The 19,815-nt window shown below is 36.7% G+C and overlaps 1 protein-coding gene across 3 annotated transcripts in view; it reads left to right on the forward strand.

The window, feature by feature from the left end:
* The window catches only part of STK39 (serine/threonine kinase 39), a 317,622-nt gene that overhangs the window by 138,926 nt on the left and 158,881 nt on the right, over positions 1 to 19,815 (forward strand). For all 3 annotated transcript variants that reach the window (XM_027865926.1, XM_027865927.1, XM_027865928.1), the window contains exons 6-10: positions 571 to 680; positions 875 to 976; positions 2,863 to 2,996; positions 8,953 to 9,001; positions 9,106 to 9,171. In XM_027865926.1, coding sequence (XP_027721727.1) covers positions 571 to 680; positions 875 to 976; positions 2,863 to 2,996; positions 8,953 to 9,001; positions 9,106 to 9,171 — 461 coding nt within the window. The remainder of the gene's footprint in view (positions 1 to 570; positions 681 to 874; positions 977 to 2,862; positions 2,997 to 8,952; positions 9,002 to 9,105; positions 9,172 to 19,815) is intronic.

Below are 19,815 nucleotides of genomic sequence, written 5' to 3' on the forward strand. Positions count from 1 at the left end.
CACACACACACACACACACACACACACACACACACACACACACACACCTTGAGCTTTTTTCTCTTGGTTAATTCTTACATAAAGACATATCTGGGCTTGTTGTTTGCATTAAACCTAATAATGTTTGTAGATTTGTTGTTACAGTTTGGGTTAAGGTGCCTAGGGAGATCTGAGGTTAGAGAGGGAGCATGTGGACAATAGAAGTTAATTCACTGCTGGATTAAAAACCAAAAAAAAAACCGAACAAACCAAACACTAAGTCAGTTGGAATCAAAAAGGCAAGAAAATACAGCAAGCAAACCAGCCAGAGCATTGCTTGTTATGATACCTTTGTAGGTGATCTTATAAGCAGGTTGTCCAAAGTCGATGTTGTTGTACACAGAAAGCTATCTTCTGAGGGTCTAGGCAGAATATTTGGGTGGGTGTGAATGTGTTGGTAGTAAAACTGTCTGTCATAAGTATATCATCATTAAAATACTAATGATATGTATTGTAGGTTCTTTTACAAGTTTAGAAATAAGAAGGCCTTACACAAATAAAACAGGTGTTATTTGTTCCTTTTTCTTTCAGATTTTGGTGTCAGCGCTTTCTTGGCAACGGGAGGTGATGTTACCCGCAATAAAGTAAGGAAAACGTTTGTTGGCACCCCTTGTTGGATGGCACCTGAAGTCATGGAACAGGTAAAAAGATTATATAATTGTTGACAGAGTATGATGAATTTACATCATATAGACATGTCATGAATACATAATAGTGAATACATACTATGTAACATGAAGTTACGTGCATGCATGTATGTGATATTAAAGTATATTTTTCTTGCACTATGTGCAGCATGTGATATTAAAGTATATTTTTCTTCTTGCAACAATAGGTGAGAGGCTATGACTTCAAGGCTGATATGTGGAGTTTTGGGATAACGGCCATTGAATTGGCAACAGGAGCTGCACCTTATCACAAATATCCTCCTATGAAAGTAATTACTATTACTGTATCTGATCTTAAATCAAGCTTTATATTCTTATATATATAAGAATATATATGTATATATATAAACTTTATATTCTGAGGGTGGAGGTAACTGAAGAATTCATTCAGGTTCATTGTGGTTGGTAGGTAACATTATTCCTTTTGAAAGCCAAGTACAGATAGAGTGCAAGGCCTTGATGTCAGGAATACCCGAGTTCAAATGCAGCCTCAAGACACTTATTACCCATGTGGCCCCAAGCAGTTCACTTAACCTCCTTTTGCCTCAGTTTTCTCATCTGTAAAAGGGGACAATAATAGCACATACCTCCCATGATTATTGTCAGCATCAAATGAAATAATATTTATAAAGTGCTCAGCACAGTGCTTGGCACATAGTAGGATCTCTATAAATATTAGTTATTATTAAATCACCTTTGTGACTTAGTTCCCCAACCTATCAGTCCTCTTAAATTTGTTACTGCCTTGTAAAATTCTCACCTCACTGGTATAGGCTATATAGGTGATTTATCTGGGGTAGTTGAAACTCCTTAAATAATAGTGAGTGTATTTTAAGTATGTTCATATTTTTTCTTAAAATATTAAGCCCACAAGTGTGGTTTCTCTCATCTGTGAACCTATGAGCCAAGTGCTAATACACCTGGGCTATGTGTTCAGATTGAGAAATTTTAGAGTGAAAAAAATATAAAAAACGTGTCTTTTTTGAGATAAGAAGGCCCAAAGTTGTTTAATCTTTCCTGGGGCAGATATTGTAAATTTAAGATAAAATGCTGAAGTACTCCCTCTCTCTTTCTCTGTCTCTCTTTTTTTTTTTTTTTTTTTGGCTAGGCAGTGGGGTTAAGTGACTTGTCCAGGGTCACACAGCTAGTAAATGTTACGTGTCTGAGCCGAATTTGAACTCAGGACCTCCTGAATCCAGGGCCAGTGCTCTATCCACCGCACCCCCTAGCTGCCCCTCTTTATCTGTCTTTTAACCTCAGTCTGGACAAGTTACCCCACCATTCTCTGTATGTTCTCTCATTTCCAAAAGAGGAAAACTATTTTATTAAATATCAATGCACCAAATCCTAGGGAGCTAGGATTTGGTGCATTGATATTTAATTTTAGTAATGTGTTATTATAAAATTCTGAGTTACTTCATCTACTTTGTTGCAAATAGTGTGTTCCATGTCCCTTGAATTTACACTGATGCCATTTGGATCTTGTGAATTCCCTAAAAGTCCTTTTCTTAACTTTGGATTTCTAGTCAAGGATTTGGTAATTTCATGCCTTGAAATTATTGTTATAGTTCCATTAAGGCAATTTCCTCCTTTCTGTTTCAGTGGCTTGGTTCTCTGAAAAGTAAACAGTTCTTCACTGGCATGACTTTCACTGTGTTCTTAAAAAATTAGCTAATTGGAGATTTGTTTGAGGGGGAAGTGTTGCCCCAATCTTCTTCCTTTGGATATCTGTATGCTACCCCCATCTAGAATGACATGGAATCACAAGTGACAGACTGGCTGTTGTTTAACTATTTTTCTCCTTGAAAATTAATTTTTATAATGGATATGTAATGTTGCATTTTCAAAATATATTAGGCAGCTTATTAGTAGAATGAACATGTTTCTTATTGACTCATTCTCAACACATATAATATATTTCATAATATGAGTTAGTAATGTTAAAAAAAACTCTAAAGCACATATGCATGTTTGTTAAAAGAAAATAGAAATTCTCAATATATGTAGGAAAATAATATAATTTTGAGGAAAATTTTCACATCAGAATTTTCTTTTTTGGTACCATGTGTAAAATCACAAAGACTTTTTTGTTGAAATTACCTTCCTTTCAGGAAGGAAAGTACTAAAACTTTCCTTTTGTTTATTTCTGATACAGGTATTAATGTTGACATTACAAAATGATCCTCCCACTTTAGAAACTGGAGTAGAAGACAAAGAAATGATGAAAAAATATGGCAAGTCCTTTAGAAAATTACTTTCACTATGCCTTCAGAAGGATCCTTCTAAAAGGTATGTCATATCTACAAAGACAAGCTGATTACTTGACCTAAGCTGTAAAGTTACAGAATGTTAGAACTGAAATAGACCTTGAGAGATCATTTACTCCAGTCACTGTTTATTGATGAAGAAAGAAATGAGGCCCAGAATGTGCGTGTGCATGTACACACATATACACATATATACTCTGTCTCTCCCCCCCCACACACACTGTTACACACACACACACACACACACACACCCCACACACATACACACACACACTCACACACATTTGCGTATGCAACGATGCACGTAATGATTTAAGTTATTATTATTTATGGGGAAGGGTTGTGAGAGATAGGGATGATCCCTGAGCCTAGGGAAATCAAATTGACTCCTTGGGTTCCAAAAGTCCTTCTTGCCAAGGGTGATTGCATTGGGAGAAGAAAGACAAGATTTGGAGAGTACCTGTCACTCATTTGCAGATGAATTCAGTAGTTAAAAGCGTCAAGATCTTACAGCATGGGGTCTTGTTGCCGTTACCAGTATTTATTATAGGTTTTAGGAGACTCTTTTCATGAAATCAAAAAAGAAATCAAAGGAAATTTTCAGTCCTGCATTTAAAAGGGCTCTTTTGACATCTTGAACAGGGTAGGTCGAGCTGACCTCCTGTTATTTGAATATCTTGCCAACGCTAGTCTAAACCAGGCACAGCTATTGAATTTTGCGTGAGTTGCTTTTTCCATACAGAACAAACAGTTTGTACCACTTTTGAGATTATCAGGAAAGAAGATTAAGGAGATTTTACGCTAAAAAGATCAATCATACGTACAGAAGGAACAAATGGTATTCAATTAGCTATAATGCTTCCCATTTATTCTTGGGTTATCGCGATGAATATGTGCTCTCATAGTCATTTTTTTCTCCCTTAACTTTTGTCTGTGACTTTAAAATACCCTAGGTAGCTATGATATATTCCAGTAATCATTATTACTTCATTAGGACTTTTGGTTATCTGAACTACTGATATATTTTCTATGTATAAGCATTTCTCATGTTGGTTCCTAAGAATAAATCCTTTGTTGACCTTGATTAGTGTGTGCAGTATTCAGAATTATATAGTAAACTCGTGGAAGTAGACAGGATCTTGAGAAATTTTCTGGTCTAGTCTATCCCTCTACTTCACATAGCAAAGTACTTAGCACTATAGGATTTAGAGCTAGGAAAAAATGTTAGAGGTCTTGTATTCTAACACCTTCATTTTAAAGTTTGGAATAAGGTAAGCCCCAAGAAGGTTAAGCGACTTACCTAAGGTCATCTGCTTAGTAAATGGTGGAGGTGGGCTTTGAGCCCTGGTCTTCACTGTCAGTCCAACACTTTTTTTCTGTTACAGAACACTTAAATCATAGTAGACAATATAGCACGTATAATTTAAAATCTATGGCAAAGTATATTTTTCCTCCATCACTTTTCTGTGTTTTATAACTATGTCTTTAGGAAGTTTTCCCTCTTCTCTTAGCTAAATCCCATGTGCATGCAACAAGTTAAGTATTTTCCTCTATAGAAAATACTTTCATACTCTTGTCTTGACTATTAATTAAGAACCAACAATTCCAGGTTTTTTTACCTTGCTTCCTAGGTCCTATTCCCCAGACCTTTGAATTTCATTTCTTCCTTCTAAACCTGGAGCTCTCCCTTGGAGAGAATACTTTAATAAGCCTATGATAGTATTTTTTGTAATGGAATTTTTACTTTGCCATTCCCAGGCAATGCATTTATAGTTTTGCTTCTTACCATTTTTCTTGTATTTGCACCTTATTTTTGGCTTTTTATTATATTGCTGTGGCCTTTTTAATGTAACTTTGTTCATTTTATTTGTCACCTAGCTTATAGTTGGGGAAGTGATTTTAAATTCTAATAGAGCCCTCTCTCATCTCTTTTTATTCTAGCTTGTAAAGTAACTATGCCATTCATTTCATTCATTACAGTCATTAATGAAAATACTGGGTAGAAATGATTGCAGGCGGAAATACAACTTGTATCGCTCCTCCCTGTAATCCCCCATCCCTTCCATCAACAGGGGGTCATTATTTTTTAGTATGCTCCTTGAACTAATTATGAAATCCATTCAACATGTGTAAATTAGTGTGCAAAATCACATTTTTATAAAATAGTCATTTAATACACATTTATCAAGCACTTACTGTGTGCCTTATGTATTGCCCAGACATAGATAGTAGAGTTGACAAAATATCCAGCCATTCCTTTAAAAAAAAGGATCAGTGCCAGTCTTAAGATTTCCATCCCTTTTAGGGAAGACTGTAGAGAACTCAAAATTTCCTTTAAAAATAGGGAAATGGAATTTGCATAAGTGAAATATGAGAAATAAAGAAATCTTAAGCATTCCTTTAGGGGGGAAAAAGTGGCTTTTGCTTAAGCACAGTACAAAGAGTAAACATTTTTAAACTAGAACTTTTCAAGCACTAGACCACAGACTGCTTACCAACCTTTGTATCATGGAGCTCCCCTTATGCTCATGGTCTGGTGAAGCCTAAGAATATCCCTTTCCTAGAATAATGTTGTTTAAGTGCATACAATAACATACGTAGTATTACAAAGGAAACCAATTATATTGAATTACAGTTATTCAAATATATATTTTATAAGCAAGCTTTTCAAACTACAGATTAAGAACCTTTGCTCTAGGCTTTATTTCCTTCCACTCCTTTAGGAGTCTGTAGATGATTTATGAACACGACTGTAGAGGATCCTTTGGGGTGGACATCCAGCTTCTGCTTTTGCTTCTATATGTCACATGAACTAAAAAAAGTTTTTACATTTTAAAATACTGTTTTATTTGATTTAAAAATGTGAAAAACAATGTTACCCCTAGGCAGCCCCCTGGTCCATTGTTTGCCCACAAGTACTTCATTTAAGGGAGGGGATCTGTTCATCTTCTCCTGATGAAAACTGAAAATTTGTAGACTGCTATGTGACTTTCGAGAGCTTCAAAATAAATCATCCCTCAGACCATGGACTTTTCCTCTAGGTGCAGGGAGCTCCTGTATTTATATTGTGTTACATTGTGGTGGAAAATTGCTGGTAACCATGAAGGGAGGAAACATAATTGCAACATTCTCTCTTCTCTCTCTCTCTCTCTCTCTCTCTCTCTCTCTCTCTTTCTTTCTCTTTCTCTGTCAGCCAAATGGTTTGAATCATGCAGTCTTCTCATTCTGCACTGTACTTACATGGAAATATGTGTTTCCTATATTTTTCCCTTCATTCTAAAAGTTATATGCAGATATCTCCCTCATACTTTCTTATATTCTCTTTTATTTCCTTTTCTTTCCTACTCTTCTTTTACCTACTATTCCCAAGGCTTTGTGGTACAGTGGAAAGGGTGCTGGACTTGTTGACGGAGGACCTGGGTTCAAATCCTGGCTGGGTTCCCTACTCTCTTGGGCAAGTCACTTAATCACACTCCAGGCCTCAGTTTCCTTATCTGTAAAGTAAGGGAAGTAGACTGGGTGGCCTTTAATCTACCTTCCATCTCTAAAACCTATGATCCTATGATGGTCTCCACTCAGCTCTAAATCTGTTTTCTTTTATTCTCACATTAGGTATATTGCTATTCGGCAAAATTGTTGGCTCCTCTTCCAAACTTTTAATCTATTTACCTAGTTTTAGGGAGAAAGTGGGCTCAGTCATTTGCTGTTTCAGTGTCCTATGCACCTTTGATAAAGCAGTACCTGTTTAAATTTATTTTAAAAAGTGAATACTATAATCTGTTGACCCTTTTATTGGGTCATAGTGGTTTGGGGGAAGGGGGTTCGTTTTTTGATGGGGAGGAAGGTATATATAGAGAAATGAGAAGTCGTTTTTTCCTCTGTCTCTTCCTGCTTTGCTTTTGGACCTTCTTTCCTTATCGCCACACAGATTATATTGTGATAGAAAATGATATTATTGCCCAAACTCCATGCCCTGAGATGAACCCCGTTAGCCAGGTGTTGTGAAGAGAAAGCACATTATTCAGGAGAGGTGCTTGAGGAGGAGAGCAAGAAGAGCTTCATTTTCCCATTTGAGTATCTCATTTGTACGTCCACTGTCCCTCTTCCTCACTCCATTTATCTCATTCACAGTCTTTATTTAGTGAATTCTTACGATTTTCATGAGGTTTACGATTTTCATGAGGTCATTAATGCAGACTTGAAACTGTACCCTTGAAGATGAAGTACTAGAAAATTGAGACCTATCAAATATTTTAGCTTCGTGTTATTTTTAAATCCTACATTATTTTAAAAACAGGGTGGTCCTTTTCCTTTCTTTTGGAGGCCCTTCAGTTTCCTCATCTGTAAAATGGGATAATAATAGTACTTACCTTTCAGGGTTGTTGTGAGCATGGAATGAGATATTTGTAAAACCTAAAAGGGCCATATGAATGCTAGCTATTATCATTCTTATTCTTATTATTATTCTTATTATATAGTCATATATATATTCAGATTTCATATAGCAGATTTTATGGATAGCTTGTTCCTTATCCCTGCCTTTTCTTAACTTTTTGCATATAAAGATATAGGAAAACTTATGCTCATCTCACTTTTCAACCTGTGCATTTTTCTACTCCTCTAATGCTTTGACTTGGCTTTGTGAGTTAAAACAACAACAAAAACTAAAAAAAAACCTCCCCAAATTAAATCATGTGATATTACTACTACTTTTAGGTTAAGTTACTTACTTCTGTTTAGACATTATAAACTCATGTATTTAGCAGCTTTTTGGGGGGGGGGGGATGGTGAATGAAGTATGGCAATCCAGTTATGAGTTCATATGGAACTCCCAGTGTGGACACTTCCTTCTTGGATATAGATAGGCAATTCTTCTGTCACTTATAGTATTCCTGGGAGCAGTGAGAGGCTGAGTGACCTGCTCATGGCCAAGCTACTGAATCAGAGGCACAACTTGAAGGCAGGTCTTCCTGACTCCAGCCCCCTGTATTTCCTACCTCATGCTTCCTTTGTGGAGAGTGATTCTTGGTAGTTTCGTTTGATGGGTGCCATCATCTGTTTCATTTTATCAAGGGATATGACTGCTCTTCCCCTTGAAATCTGGGGATGGGGGTCTGGATAAGTATTCTCTAAACTCTGATCCCAGAACTGACTATCAGTGACACGGTAAAGGATTTTACTGTTAGCATCTGTTGTTTCTTTTTGCTGTTCCTTTCTTGTCTGTATTCATTGAGGAAAGGAAAAAAAAATCAAGAAGTGATCACCTTAGGGGAAATAATAATGATTCTTTTAAATAAACAACTCTCTGATAACATAGAGTCTATAGCCATTCTATATATTTGGGTCGCAATGCTTTTGACTTTGCTGATTCAACTCTCCAACTCCCTACCCCCAATTCAATGAACATTTCACCTTGTATGCACCATTTCTTGTAGGAAGCACTGGGGAAGATAAACCCTGTCAGTAAGGCAGGCACAGATTTTTCCCTCATGGAGCTAGATAAGCCTGTGGATGACTGTTTCATATGCTTCCAGATGGCCCTTGGGAACATCTTAGGAGTGCTTCCTAGTCCAACAGATCTTCTGAGGCCCAGGGGACTTTACCATATGCAGGAGGGCAGGGTCATGCTACGTACAGATTGTGTTCTTACATTATTGATACAGAAAAGGGTTTAGCTTTGCAGTCTTGTCACTCTTCTGTCTTTCCTAAACATGGAATTTGCCATGAACAATTAAAGATAGTCAACTGATTTTTTTGCCCTACATATTTAACTTGTAAGGTCTAAAACAGCACCATTTGGACAGAAATACACCATTGCTGCTTTTTAATATGGGTCCATTTTACAACTTAGCAGCCAGTTTGGCTGTTCCTAACATAGTCTTTTAAAGAATACTCCAGAATTTGCGTTATTTCATTCAGGCACTATATATATATTGAGTGGTCATTGTTTCAACTCTAATTTATTATTGATCTTTCAGGCCCACAGCAGCAGAACTTTTAAAATGCAAATTCTTCCAGAAAGCCAAGGTAAACTGCTTCCTAACTCTCACAAGTCAACCTGCTCTTTTGAGATGATGTTGAATTTCTGTGCATCTTAGTTGATTTTAACTGTTGGAATGTTTGTTTTACAGAATAGAGAATATCTGATTGAAAAGCTGCTCACGAGGACACCAGATATAGCACAGAGAGCCAAAAAGGTAAGGTCCTTCGGGTGGTATATCCCAGTGGGAGTTTGTTCCATTGAAAGAACTGGATTTCCTAGGGAAGTCAGGAAGCCACTGTCTCATGCAAAGATGGATCATTTAAAGACGGCTTTTCTGGTTGATGATTTACCAAAAACCCTCTTCCTTTTTGCTGACAGTTCTGTCCATTTTGCTGCTTGGCTGTGTTTTCACGTTGGAATGACTAAAACTCAGCAGTTTTGGTAAAAGGGAAAAAGAAGGTTGTGGGAAAAGAGGCAGGAACTATTGAATAAAATGAGGTTTTAGGATTTCAGATATCCCTGAGTCTCATTAGCAATGATGATAATTGGGCATTAAAGGGCGAAATCAGTCAGGGTTTCTGATGTAGTCTTAGATGACAAAAATAAAATTGGTTGGTTGGTTTGAATGAGTTCTGGGCTTCTAACAGCCTCTCTGCTGTTAGAACATCTTTTTATTGGTATGGGCTGATGAGAAGAATTAAAGTAATGTTCACCTTGGGCCATAGTTTTTAAAGTGGCTTAGCTAGGTTTGTCTATTACAGATTTTGTGCTAGTGTACTTGGAGATTTTATTTTGTGTTTGGCACACAGTCATAGAGAGATCATTTATTGTAAAATTAGAATAGGTATTTTTAAAAAGTGCTAATTTTCTTTACATATTTTGCTTTTTATGAGATTCAGGAAAGTTGGGTTTTGGGTTGTTTTATTTTCTATTTTAGTAGCATAGTACAAAATGATCTTTTACAAACACTCTAGAATTAAGTTATTTCAGTAAGGCAGTGTATTTAGTAAGTACCTTAATAAGAAAGGAGACAGTAAGCTTTCTGAACCTGAATATTCTGAACTATGAATAAGATTGTCAAAAAAATATAAAAAACAGTTTCCATTTATTGTCTGTGGGAGTTACCATCATCGAACATTAACCTCTTAACACTGCATTTTTTTGAAATTTTATGTAACATGACTGAATTTAGTTGACGAATTCAGATTTTAAAGCTTTTCTAAAAGGGACTTCAAGAACTAATCTCTCAGGACTTTAAGTTACAGAATTGTTGCTGAATTTCTATCCTGTGAATTCCTCACACTGATAAAATCATAGATCTGGACTGGGAGGAAAAAAATAAAAGCTTAATTACAGAAACATTTAAGGAACAACCTTTATGGGGTGAGAAGCAGATAACTAGAAATCTTTAAAGACCCAAATGGATATAGAATACCCATAAAGTAGACTTGTCAGTAAGTATAAATTGTATCAATCCATCTACTTTTTAAAGTGTTTTCCTTCCTTACCCTCATTCATGGAAAAATTCTAATAGTAAAATTATAATAACGTGATTTAGTATGAATTTTATTGTCCTGGGGAGTGATTGGTTGTTTCCAAGTTCTCTGTCAGGTGTAAACTTTTAAAATGTATATTAAATAGCCCATTGGGTTAAGAGAGCATTATGTTTGATGATAGTAGGAGGAAGTATGAGGACTTTTTTTCCCTTTTCACAAAAATATATTTATTTTGAAAATCACTGATCTATTCTGTTCAAATTTAGAGTTAGATGTCAGTGTGAACTACCTCAAGCATCAGCCTGTATTCCCAAGACAAAATTTTAGATAACCATCTTAAGTAAATGTAGTATATTTTATCTTTATGTTCTTGTACTTTTTGTTTGTTTTTATTGAAGACGTCTAAGGAGAAATAATGTCTGCCAGACTCTTTCTTAGTGTAGGTGGTATGAGAAGAAGGTGGAGGAGTTCGTTATAATTTTGAAGTGAGGTACTGCCAAACCATGTTTATGAGCAAAATATGCTTTTTGTGGACATAATAATTTTAAAGAAATTATTGATTAGATGGCATGATAATAGATGAATAAAATTGAATACCCATATAACCCCTACTGCCTTTTATCTTTATGTTAGAGTTAGTGACTAATATTTTTTTTTCCTGAGGCAATTTCCCCCTGATAATTTAGAATTGTGGGGGCTGGATTTCTTTACTTAAGTGTTTGCTGAGTCATTTTTGTAGTTTTTTAATGAACATGTAATTGTCCCCTGGGTGACATTAAAAGTTGCACTGGAAAATTCCACATTCCTCAAAATGAAGATGTAATAATCGATTTTGCCAGTTTCAGTTATCGACATTAATATTTCCCAAGGAAATATTATTTATTGATCAACATAAAATGAAGTTGGTATTGTTGACATACTTTTGTTTCTAATACCCCATTGAAGCACATAGGATTTTGTGATAGCTTTTTAACTAGAGTGACAAAACTATTCAGCTGAATATTTTTCATGTAATCAACTGACAAGCATAATATATATAATGAGAAATGAATATTAATAGGGTACTTTGTTAGGCTTATTAATAAAATGTTTGGATATAATTTAATCTAACTCCCCTGTTTTACGAGGAGATAAAATGAAGTTTAAATGTAGTTTTTCAACCAAATCCTCTATCACTTAATTGCTGCTTTATTGTGACATTGGGCAAGTCATTGACCCTTCTGGGCCTCAGTTTTCTGATCTGTAAGATGAATGAATTGGGCTGGATCACCTTCAAGGTCACTTCAGCTCTGACATTTTGGGATTCCAAGATATTAGAACTGCCACTTAAATCTTGTGTTTATTTTCTCATCTCTTAAAATGAAAGATGGTCATTGAAATGAGAGCCACAGTGATCACAAAAGCACATACCCTCATGTTAGGAAGTGACCTTGGAAATTAGATAGTCCAACCCATAACTGAACAAGAATCTTCATAAATAATAATTATCATTATAATAATGTCACATGTATATATAATATTTTGGCTATTTTATCTCATTTGGTTGCCATAAAATCCCAGTGAGGCAGGCCTTCATGTTATAGTGGAGGACATTAAAGCTCAGAGCAGTTACATATTTTGCCTGAGCCTCACACTAGTAAGTGACTGAGGCAGGATGTAAATCTAGATATTCCTGATTTCAAGTCCACTGTTTCATCTGCTCCTGCTCCTGTAATGTCTGCTGCCTTTTTTATTATGTATTCAACAAGTTGTTCCCTTACTTAAAGACAAATGATTAAGAATTCACTCTCCCTTACTGTGTTACTTGTTTCATTTTTTAATAGCTCTCGTCGTCGGGAGATACATCATGGCATAGGGTAGAAGATCTTAATCTAGGGTCTGTGAACTTATAAATACACACCCACACTCCCAGCATTTCAGTGTGTTTGGTTTCCTTTGTAATGTTCCGCATTTTATTTTATGCATTTAAAAACATCATTCTGAGAAAGCATGCATAAGCTTTCTTAGACTGCCAGAGGTGGTGTGGAGAGAGGGGAATCCATGACAGAAAAAAGACTTGGAATTCCTGATGTAGCAGATAGAGGGTGGAATGTAGAGTCAGGAAGAGGTGGATTTGGGTTCCTCCTCTGATGCTTACTAGCTGTTTGGTCATGGGCAGGTCTTTCTGTTTTCCAGTGCCATCCCTCTTAAGACTAATATTTAAAGATGAGTTGCTGATTTACATTGATGGGAGGGGTTTCCACACCAAGAATTCTTCACATTGTTGAAATTATTAAACTATATCTAACCTTCCCTTCACCCTCCATAGTCCTCTCCCCAAAATAAACAAAACAGAAACCTCCACCTCAAAAAACAAATTATCAGGAAATTTTACCTTTATTATTTGGGGACAAATACTCTTCTTCGTCCTGACAGCCTTTCACCTGTTTTAAGAGAACTGTTCTGTCTTACTTGATTCTTCTGTTGACCCAGGTAGGAATCCCCTCCTTGATTCCATCAGGTGTCATATGATACAGTTTCCAGTCCTCTCACCATCTTGGCTTCCCTGTTCAGGACTTAGCCCAGCTCTTCAAAGCTGTTTCTAAAGAGAATGTACTCCAGTTTGACAGTCTCCTAAAATGGGGTATTTCAAATAAATATGCAATGGAGTACAAATGTATGTGTGTGGGACAGAGACCACCTACCCAAATTTGAATCAGAGTCTTGACAAGAATTTGCAAAAAAGGAAAGCTGCTTTATTTGCTTTCTCGAGAAAGGACACTCCCATGTCGCCCAAAATGGTGTCAGCCAGAGAGTGCAAGAGTGCTTTGTTCAAAATAGGTTTATATAGATCCTAGCGCAATAGCCCGCCCTAACCCCCCCTTCCCGTTGGCCCATTGGCTGAGCCTCAGGGGCACAATCTATTCACGTGAATCTTCCCCAGCAACAAGAGAACAAAGGAGTACAGAAATCGCAGCATGTTCCCCTTTTCAGGGCCCCATGGTTTCGACAGTCTTCTACACAAGGTCATATCACTAGAGGGTGAGATAAACAGGATACACTATAGTTCAGGAATTTCTGCTTACACAAGTAAAGGGGGGGGGGAGGTCATGTCCTGAGGGGTCTTCACTGGTGCTGGTACGCATGTACCACTCATATGTATGATATGTGCATGTATGTAGAATGAGATATGTATAGATAAAATCACACAATGCCAGAAAGATGATGAAGAAGAGGAGGAGGAAGAGAGGAAGGAAGAGGAATTCGAAGAAGAGGATGTGTATGAAGGTCTGTACAAATGTACAGAGGCAGTGGTTGAACTCTCAAGTTCAGGGAATAGAATAAAATTATTATTATCAACATCTCATTATCAGAGACCATTGGAAAGGAGGAGACAAGGGGCATGATGTCGAGGAGTTTTAAGATGAAGAGAAGAGAATTTAAGAGAGCCAGTAACACCAAAAGACTTTTCAATGTCACCAGGGTCCCTGTAAGCACCTAAGACACTGCAAAATAACAAAGGGCACACTACAAAGTAAACATTTAAGTAATTTACCCCATTGCCTAGCCAAAAAAAAACCAAAAACAAAATTCTTGCCTTCCTTGAAGCTTTAATTAAGGTACATCTTCTTTTGTGAAAGCCTATCTGATACTCCCTCCCCACAATTTTTTTCCATTAAGTTTTCTTTTCAGTGAACAAAAATCTATTTTTTCTTCCCTGTAACAAATATGCATAGTCATGTGTATGATATATGCATGTATATAGAATGAGATATGTATAAATAAAATCACACAATGTCAGAAAAGTGGGGAAAAAAGAATTTAAGTACAAAGAGTATATACTTTGTCATTTTTTTGGACAATGATCTTTTTTATTTAGTTGTTGATCTTCTTCTCTTTGAACCTCTGTGTCTCAGCTTATTTTCAACTTCTAAGTCATCTAAACCTTGCTCCTTTTTAGAATATACAGTATTTCATAAGATCATAGGATAATTGATTTAGATCTGGAAAGGGGTCTTCTCGGCCTTCTTGTTTAAATCCCTTATTTTGTAAATGAGAAAACTGAATTTGTAAGAGGCTAAATTACTTGCCCAAGCTTTGACAACTTTCTTAAATGTCCTCTAACCTACATCCCCCTGTAGAGTTTCTGTGTGTGTTCTAGGGGTATTATTTCTTTATCAGGTTCTCTTCTACCTTTTATAGTGAAATCATGTGACATTACTGTTTTTGCCCCAAATTGTTTCTCATCTCTTATTTAGGCTCTGCTTTTTTTCAGTTGAATACCATAGTATGTTCCAGTGCTTTATAATCTGATTTTTAAAAGAAGAATATTAGTTTGCAACGCAAGCAAAAGCAAATTTTGTTTTCTGCATATTTGTCTAAGAAGATCATTTGCTGAGGCCAGTGTCTAGGCAACAGGAGTTTCTAGAGAATTAGTGCCTTTAGCGTCATTAGTGTTTTTCTAGGACATGACTTTCCATTCTTCACGTTCATTACTCTTTGAGAGCTCTCTCAAGATTTTCGGCATGATCCTGCAGTCTTTCTCAAATGCACAAGGGAAAAACTTATTTGTAAATTCAGTTTTAGAAGAAATGACTTTTCTATGAAAACCTGACATTGTTAAAAAGTCCTCTTATCTTCCAGCTTACGTAAGAAGGATTACGGGGACAAATGAAAATGTGCAGGCTCATGCATCTAGGATTTTGATTTTATTGTTTCTTAATTTCAAAACACGTTACTAGGAATTCATTCTAGCCATATATACACCATCTTTCAGGATTTGTTTAAAAACATATGATAAAGGTTTTGATGATGATTTAAAAAACGTTTTTAGGGTCTTTGATTTTTTACACCTACCTGGTATAAGCTGTTGTTTTAAAAGGCTATATAATATTTAATAGGTGGCCTTTGGTAGTATAGCACTGGCCTTGCAAATTAGAACATTTAAATCCTGCCTCTAACACATATGTCCCAGTCACCATGGGTGAGTAAGTAACTTTGATCATTAGTTTTTCTCATCTACAAAATGAAGATATTTATACTCATGATACTTGTCTCAGAGCAGATGTTGTGACAAGTGAGTTTTGTAATAAGGCACCAGATACGTGTAAGTTTTTTACCAAACCTGTGATTTCTTTGGAGTAGGGAATGAATAAACTCTGGCTAGCAGGTCAGATTGGCAACTAATCTGTGATTTAAGAGTTTTAGGAACTAGCCTGGGGTGATGAGAGATTAAACGATTTGTCCAAACTCCACCGGCTGGTGTGTGTCACAAGTGGAACTTGAACCCAGAACTTCTCAATTGTGAGAGCAGTTTTATATCAATTATACTCCCTTCTCTAATTTATAATATTGACAAATAATAAAAAAAAAGCAAAAAAGATAAAACTTGTAATGTGTTTTGCACATCATGGGATGTGGGGTGGGGTGGAGAATTCCTTATATATGCAAAGGGGCATATTTTGAATGGTTGTATGACTGCTTTTCATAGCATGAATGTGCATTTCAGTATATGCACATTTCTTAAAGTAGGCTGTTTTTGAATGTTTTTCTTTTCAAAACATTTTAGTCAGCTCTATGTACTTGAGTTCACTCCAATGTGAGGTGCTCTCAAACTTTGCTTCTTTGTCATTTTGACTGGAAATGGACGCAACATCAACTTCAGATCATTGCATGCCAAAATCTTGTATCTGTGCTTGAAACAGTCCCTTAGGATTCCTGTGAGATTCGTCAGGCTAAGATTGAGAGCAACTGTTCTGTTCCTACTCAGTGACCACCGGGAGAGTACTTTAATCCCTCTGTTCAGTAAATTACTTTAACGTTTACTTTGTAGTGTGCCATTTGTTATTTTGTAGTGTCTTAGGTGCTTACAGGGACCCTGGTGACATTGAAAAGTCAGTAGCTCAGTCTTTTGGTGTTATTGGCTCTCTTAAATTCTCTTCTCTTCATCTTAAAACTCCTTGACATCATGCCCCTTGACTCCTCCTTTCCAACAGTCTCTGATAATGAGATGTTGGTAATAATAATTTTATTCTTACGTTCCCTGAACTTGAGAGTTCAACCACTGCCTCTGTACATTTGTACAGACCTTTCTTCAGGCCTGGAATTTACTACCTCCTCACATTCTCCTTTCAAAATCCTTGTCTTGGGGCAGCTAGGTGGTGCAGTGGATAAAGCATTGGCCTTGGATTCAGGAAGACCCGAGTTCAAATCCAGTCTCATACACATGACACTTACTGGCTGTGTGAACCTGGGCAAATCACTTAACCCCATTGCTTAGCCAAAAAAAACCAAAAACAAAATTCTTGTCTTCCTTGAAGCTTTAATTAAGGTACATCTTCTCTTGTGAAAGCCTTTCTGATACTCCCTCCCCGCAATTTTTTTCCATTAAGTTTTTTTTCAGTTAACAAAAATCTGTTTTTTCTTCCCTGTAACAAATATGCATAGTCAAGCAAAAAAAAAAATTGTGTGTTGGCTGTGTCTAAAATTACATGTCTTATAATCCTGTACTCTGTGAGTCTGTCATTTCACTGGTAAGAGGTGGTTAGCGTTATTGGTCCTCTGATCATTGTGTGTATCAGAGTCCGTAAGTCCTTCAAAGTTGTTCCTTTTCACAGTGTGGCTGCTATTGTATTAATTGTTCTGAATCTGTATACCTCACCAAAATTCATGTAAGTATTCCCAGGTTTCTCTAGGAAACCATCCCCTTTATTATTTATTACAGCGCAGTCATATTTCATCACATCCATATTTCATAACTTGTTCATCACTTCCTCAGTTGATAGGCACCACTTAGTTTCTAGTTCTTTGCCACTGCATTCTTGTTATTGTTTATCTTATTCTTTTCATTTTTCCACATACTGGGCTTACTTGGGTTTATTTTATAGCCGTCTAGTAAAAGGTAAATTCCTGGTGAGCAGCAACATTGTTGTTTTTGTGTCTCCAGTGTCTAGGGTGCATAGACACTGAATAAACCTTGCCGCGTTATATACACATATTGTTATTGTTATCACTACTGCTTGCATCTCTGTGGTACACTTAGCATGAACCATTTTCTATTTATGTGTCATATCACCCTCCTAAGAGTATAGGATCCATGAAGGTAGGGACTCTGTGTTATCTAACCTTTGTATCTCCCTCTGTGCCTAGCACAGTTGGTATATCTAATTTGATTAATATCTAGGTCACACATCTATTTGGAGCATATTATGGTATGTGGTATGCAGTGTTAGTCTAAGCCTAATTTTTCCTAACTTTTCCAGTTTCCTGAGCAGTTTTTGTCAGCTCATGAGCCCTTTATCCCAGTTGTTGAGGTTTGGGGGTTTATGAACACTGTACTAGCATGTTTGCTTCTGGATCTCACATACCTAATCTGTTCCACTGATTAACCTTTCTGTTCTTTAGTCAGTTCCAAATAGTTTTGATGGTTACCATTTTGTGGTACACTTTGAAATCTCCATCCCTTTCCTGTCTAATTAATTTCATTATTTCCTTTGAGATCATTGATCTTTTGCTTCTCCAGATGAATTTGGTTATTTTTTCTAGCTCAACAAAGTAACCCTTTGGGTGCTTTGATTGCTATCATGGAAAAAGTAAATTAATTTAGGTAGTAGCCATTTTTATGGTAGACTGGCTTAACCATGAGCAATTAATGTCTCATAGTCATTGTAATTTCATAATATTTAATCATGATTGTTTTGTTGTTTTTGTTCTTTTCCTTTGCATTATGGTAGTCATTGTATGTATTGTGAATGAGCTGAAAGAAAATGTTCTGTCAGTATTTTCCATGATGCTGCCTGAAATAATTGTTAAAGTAGTAGAATCTATCTTACTCTTCCCACTCTGATGCCTGAGCAAAACACTAGTCCAAATTATGTTGTCTTTTTTTTTTCTATTGACTGTATGACTCAGAGAAGTATCTTGACTTTTCTGTCCTTTAATTTACAACCTGTAAAATGGGGAAATATTTGCTCCTATCAACTCTCGGGAGTGGTGTGAACATTCGTTTTGGATCAGGCATGGGGTGCTTGCTTAATTGGTTGGTTACTAAAGGTCATAAAGGTAGGTAGTAAATGGCAGAAATGGAGTTTTTTTTTTAAAGAAAATATGTTATAAACCTTACAGATTTATATACATATATTGTTATTGGTTTTTTATTTTGGTTTTTGGTTAGGCAGTGGGGTTAAGTGACTTGCCCAGGGTCACACAGCTAGTAGGTGTTATGTGTCTGAGGCCGGATTTGATCTCAGGACCTCCTGAATCCAGGGCTGGTGCTCTATCCACTGTTGTCACTACTGCTTGCATCTCTGTGATACACTAGCATGAATCATTTTCTATCAATGTGTCATGTCACTCTCCTAAGAGTCTAGGATCCATCAAGGTAGGGACTCTGTAATGTAACCTTTATATCTCCCCCTGCACCTCGCACAGTTTTGCATGCAGAATGTGCTCGGTAAGTTTATTTAATTGAACATACAGACTTGGGATTCGTACACCAATAGGGGAGTAGTTGAAGTTGTGGGAGTGGGTGAGATTTGCCAAGGGAAAGAATAGAAGCACATTGGATTCCTTATCTTCCTTTAAATTCCACCTAAAATCCCTTTAGGAAGCCTTTCCCAACCCCTTTTAATTCTAGTGCCTTCCCTCTCTATTTCCTGTTTATCTTGCATATAGCTTGTTTGTACATATTTGTTCTCATGATGTTTCCCAGATTAGATTTTGAGCTCCTTGAGGGCAAGGACTGTCTTTTGCCTCTTTTTGTATCCTTAGTGGTCATTTCCCTCTCTTTGTATCCCTAGTGCTTAGCAGAGAGCCTGGCACTGAGAAGAGAGAGGTAAGCAGAGAACATCGAGGGAAATGGGGAGAAAGAGAGGCCCCTGGACTGGGAAGGCATTCTGCAAAAGCTATAGTCAAAGTAGCTAGCTCTTTTTGTCTAGACCAGGGCTGCTCATCTTCCAAGTACTGTTAAGTACATTGTACCTCCAGTCTGTATGACTATGTGGGGCTTCAGCGGTGAATTTCTTCTGTTGATTTTGGTAGCCTTTTAGTTTCAGTCATAGTTGCCAATCTTGGGTCTCCTGCTATCTTCTTGCGCTGTGGATAAAATTAATCAGATGTCTGTGCACCATTTACATTATTGTTATTGTTATTGTTAATGTGATGGGTTAGCATGTATAGGAGAGAGCTGGTGACAAGTCTTTTCTGTATGTGTGTGGGGGGGTGTCTGGTAGAGCCTTAACGTGCTGACCCAGTGGCCTGTGGTGTCAGGCCTGCTTGTGTTTATAGAAAGAATCTGCTGGATTATAAGCAGAGAACTATGTAATAACGGATAGTTAGGTAAGTTGTCATTTTAATATGTGTCACCAGGTCCATTGGTTCCCCTT

This window comes from Vombatus ursinus, unplaced genomic scaffold (genome assembly GCF_900497805.2).
Source record: "Vombatus ursinus unplaced genomic scaffold, bare-nosed wombat genome assembly UNPS02014779.1, whole genome shotgun sequence".
NCBI lineage: Eukaryota > Metazoa > Chordata > Mammalia > Diprotodontia > Vombatidae > Vombatus > Vombatus ursinus.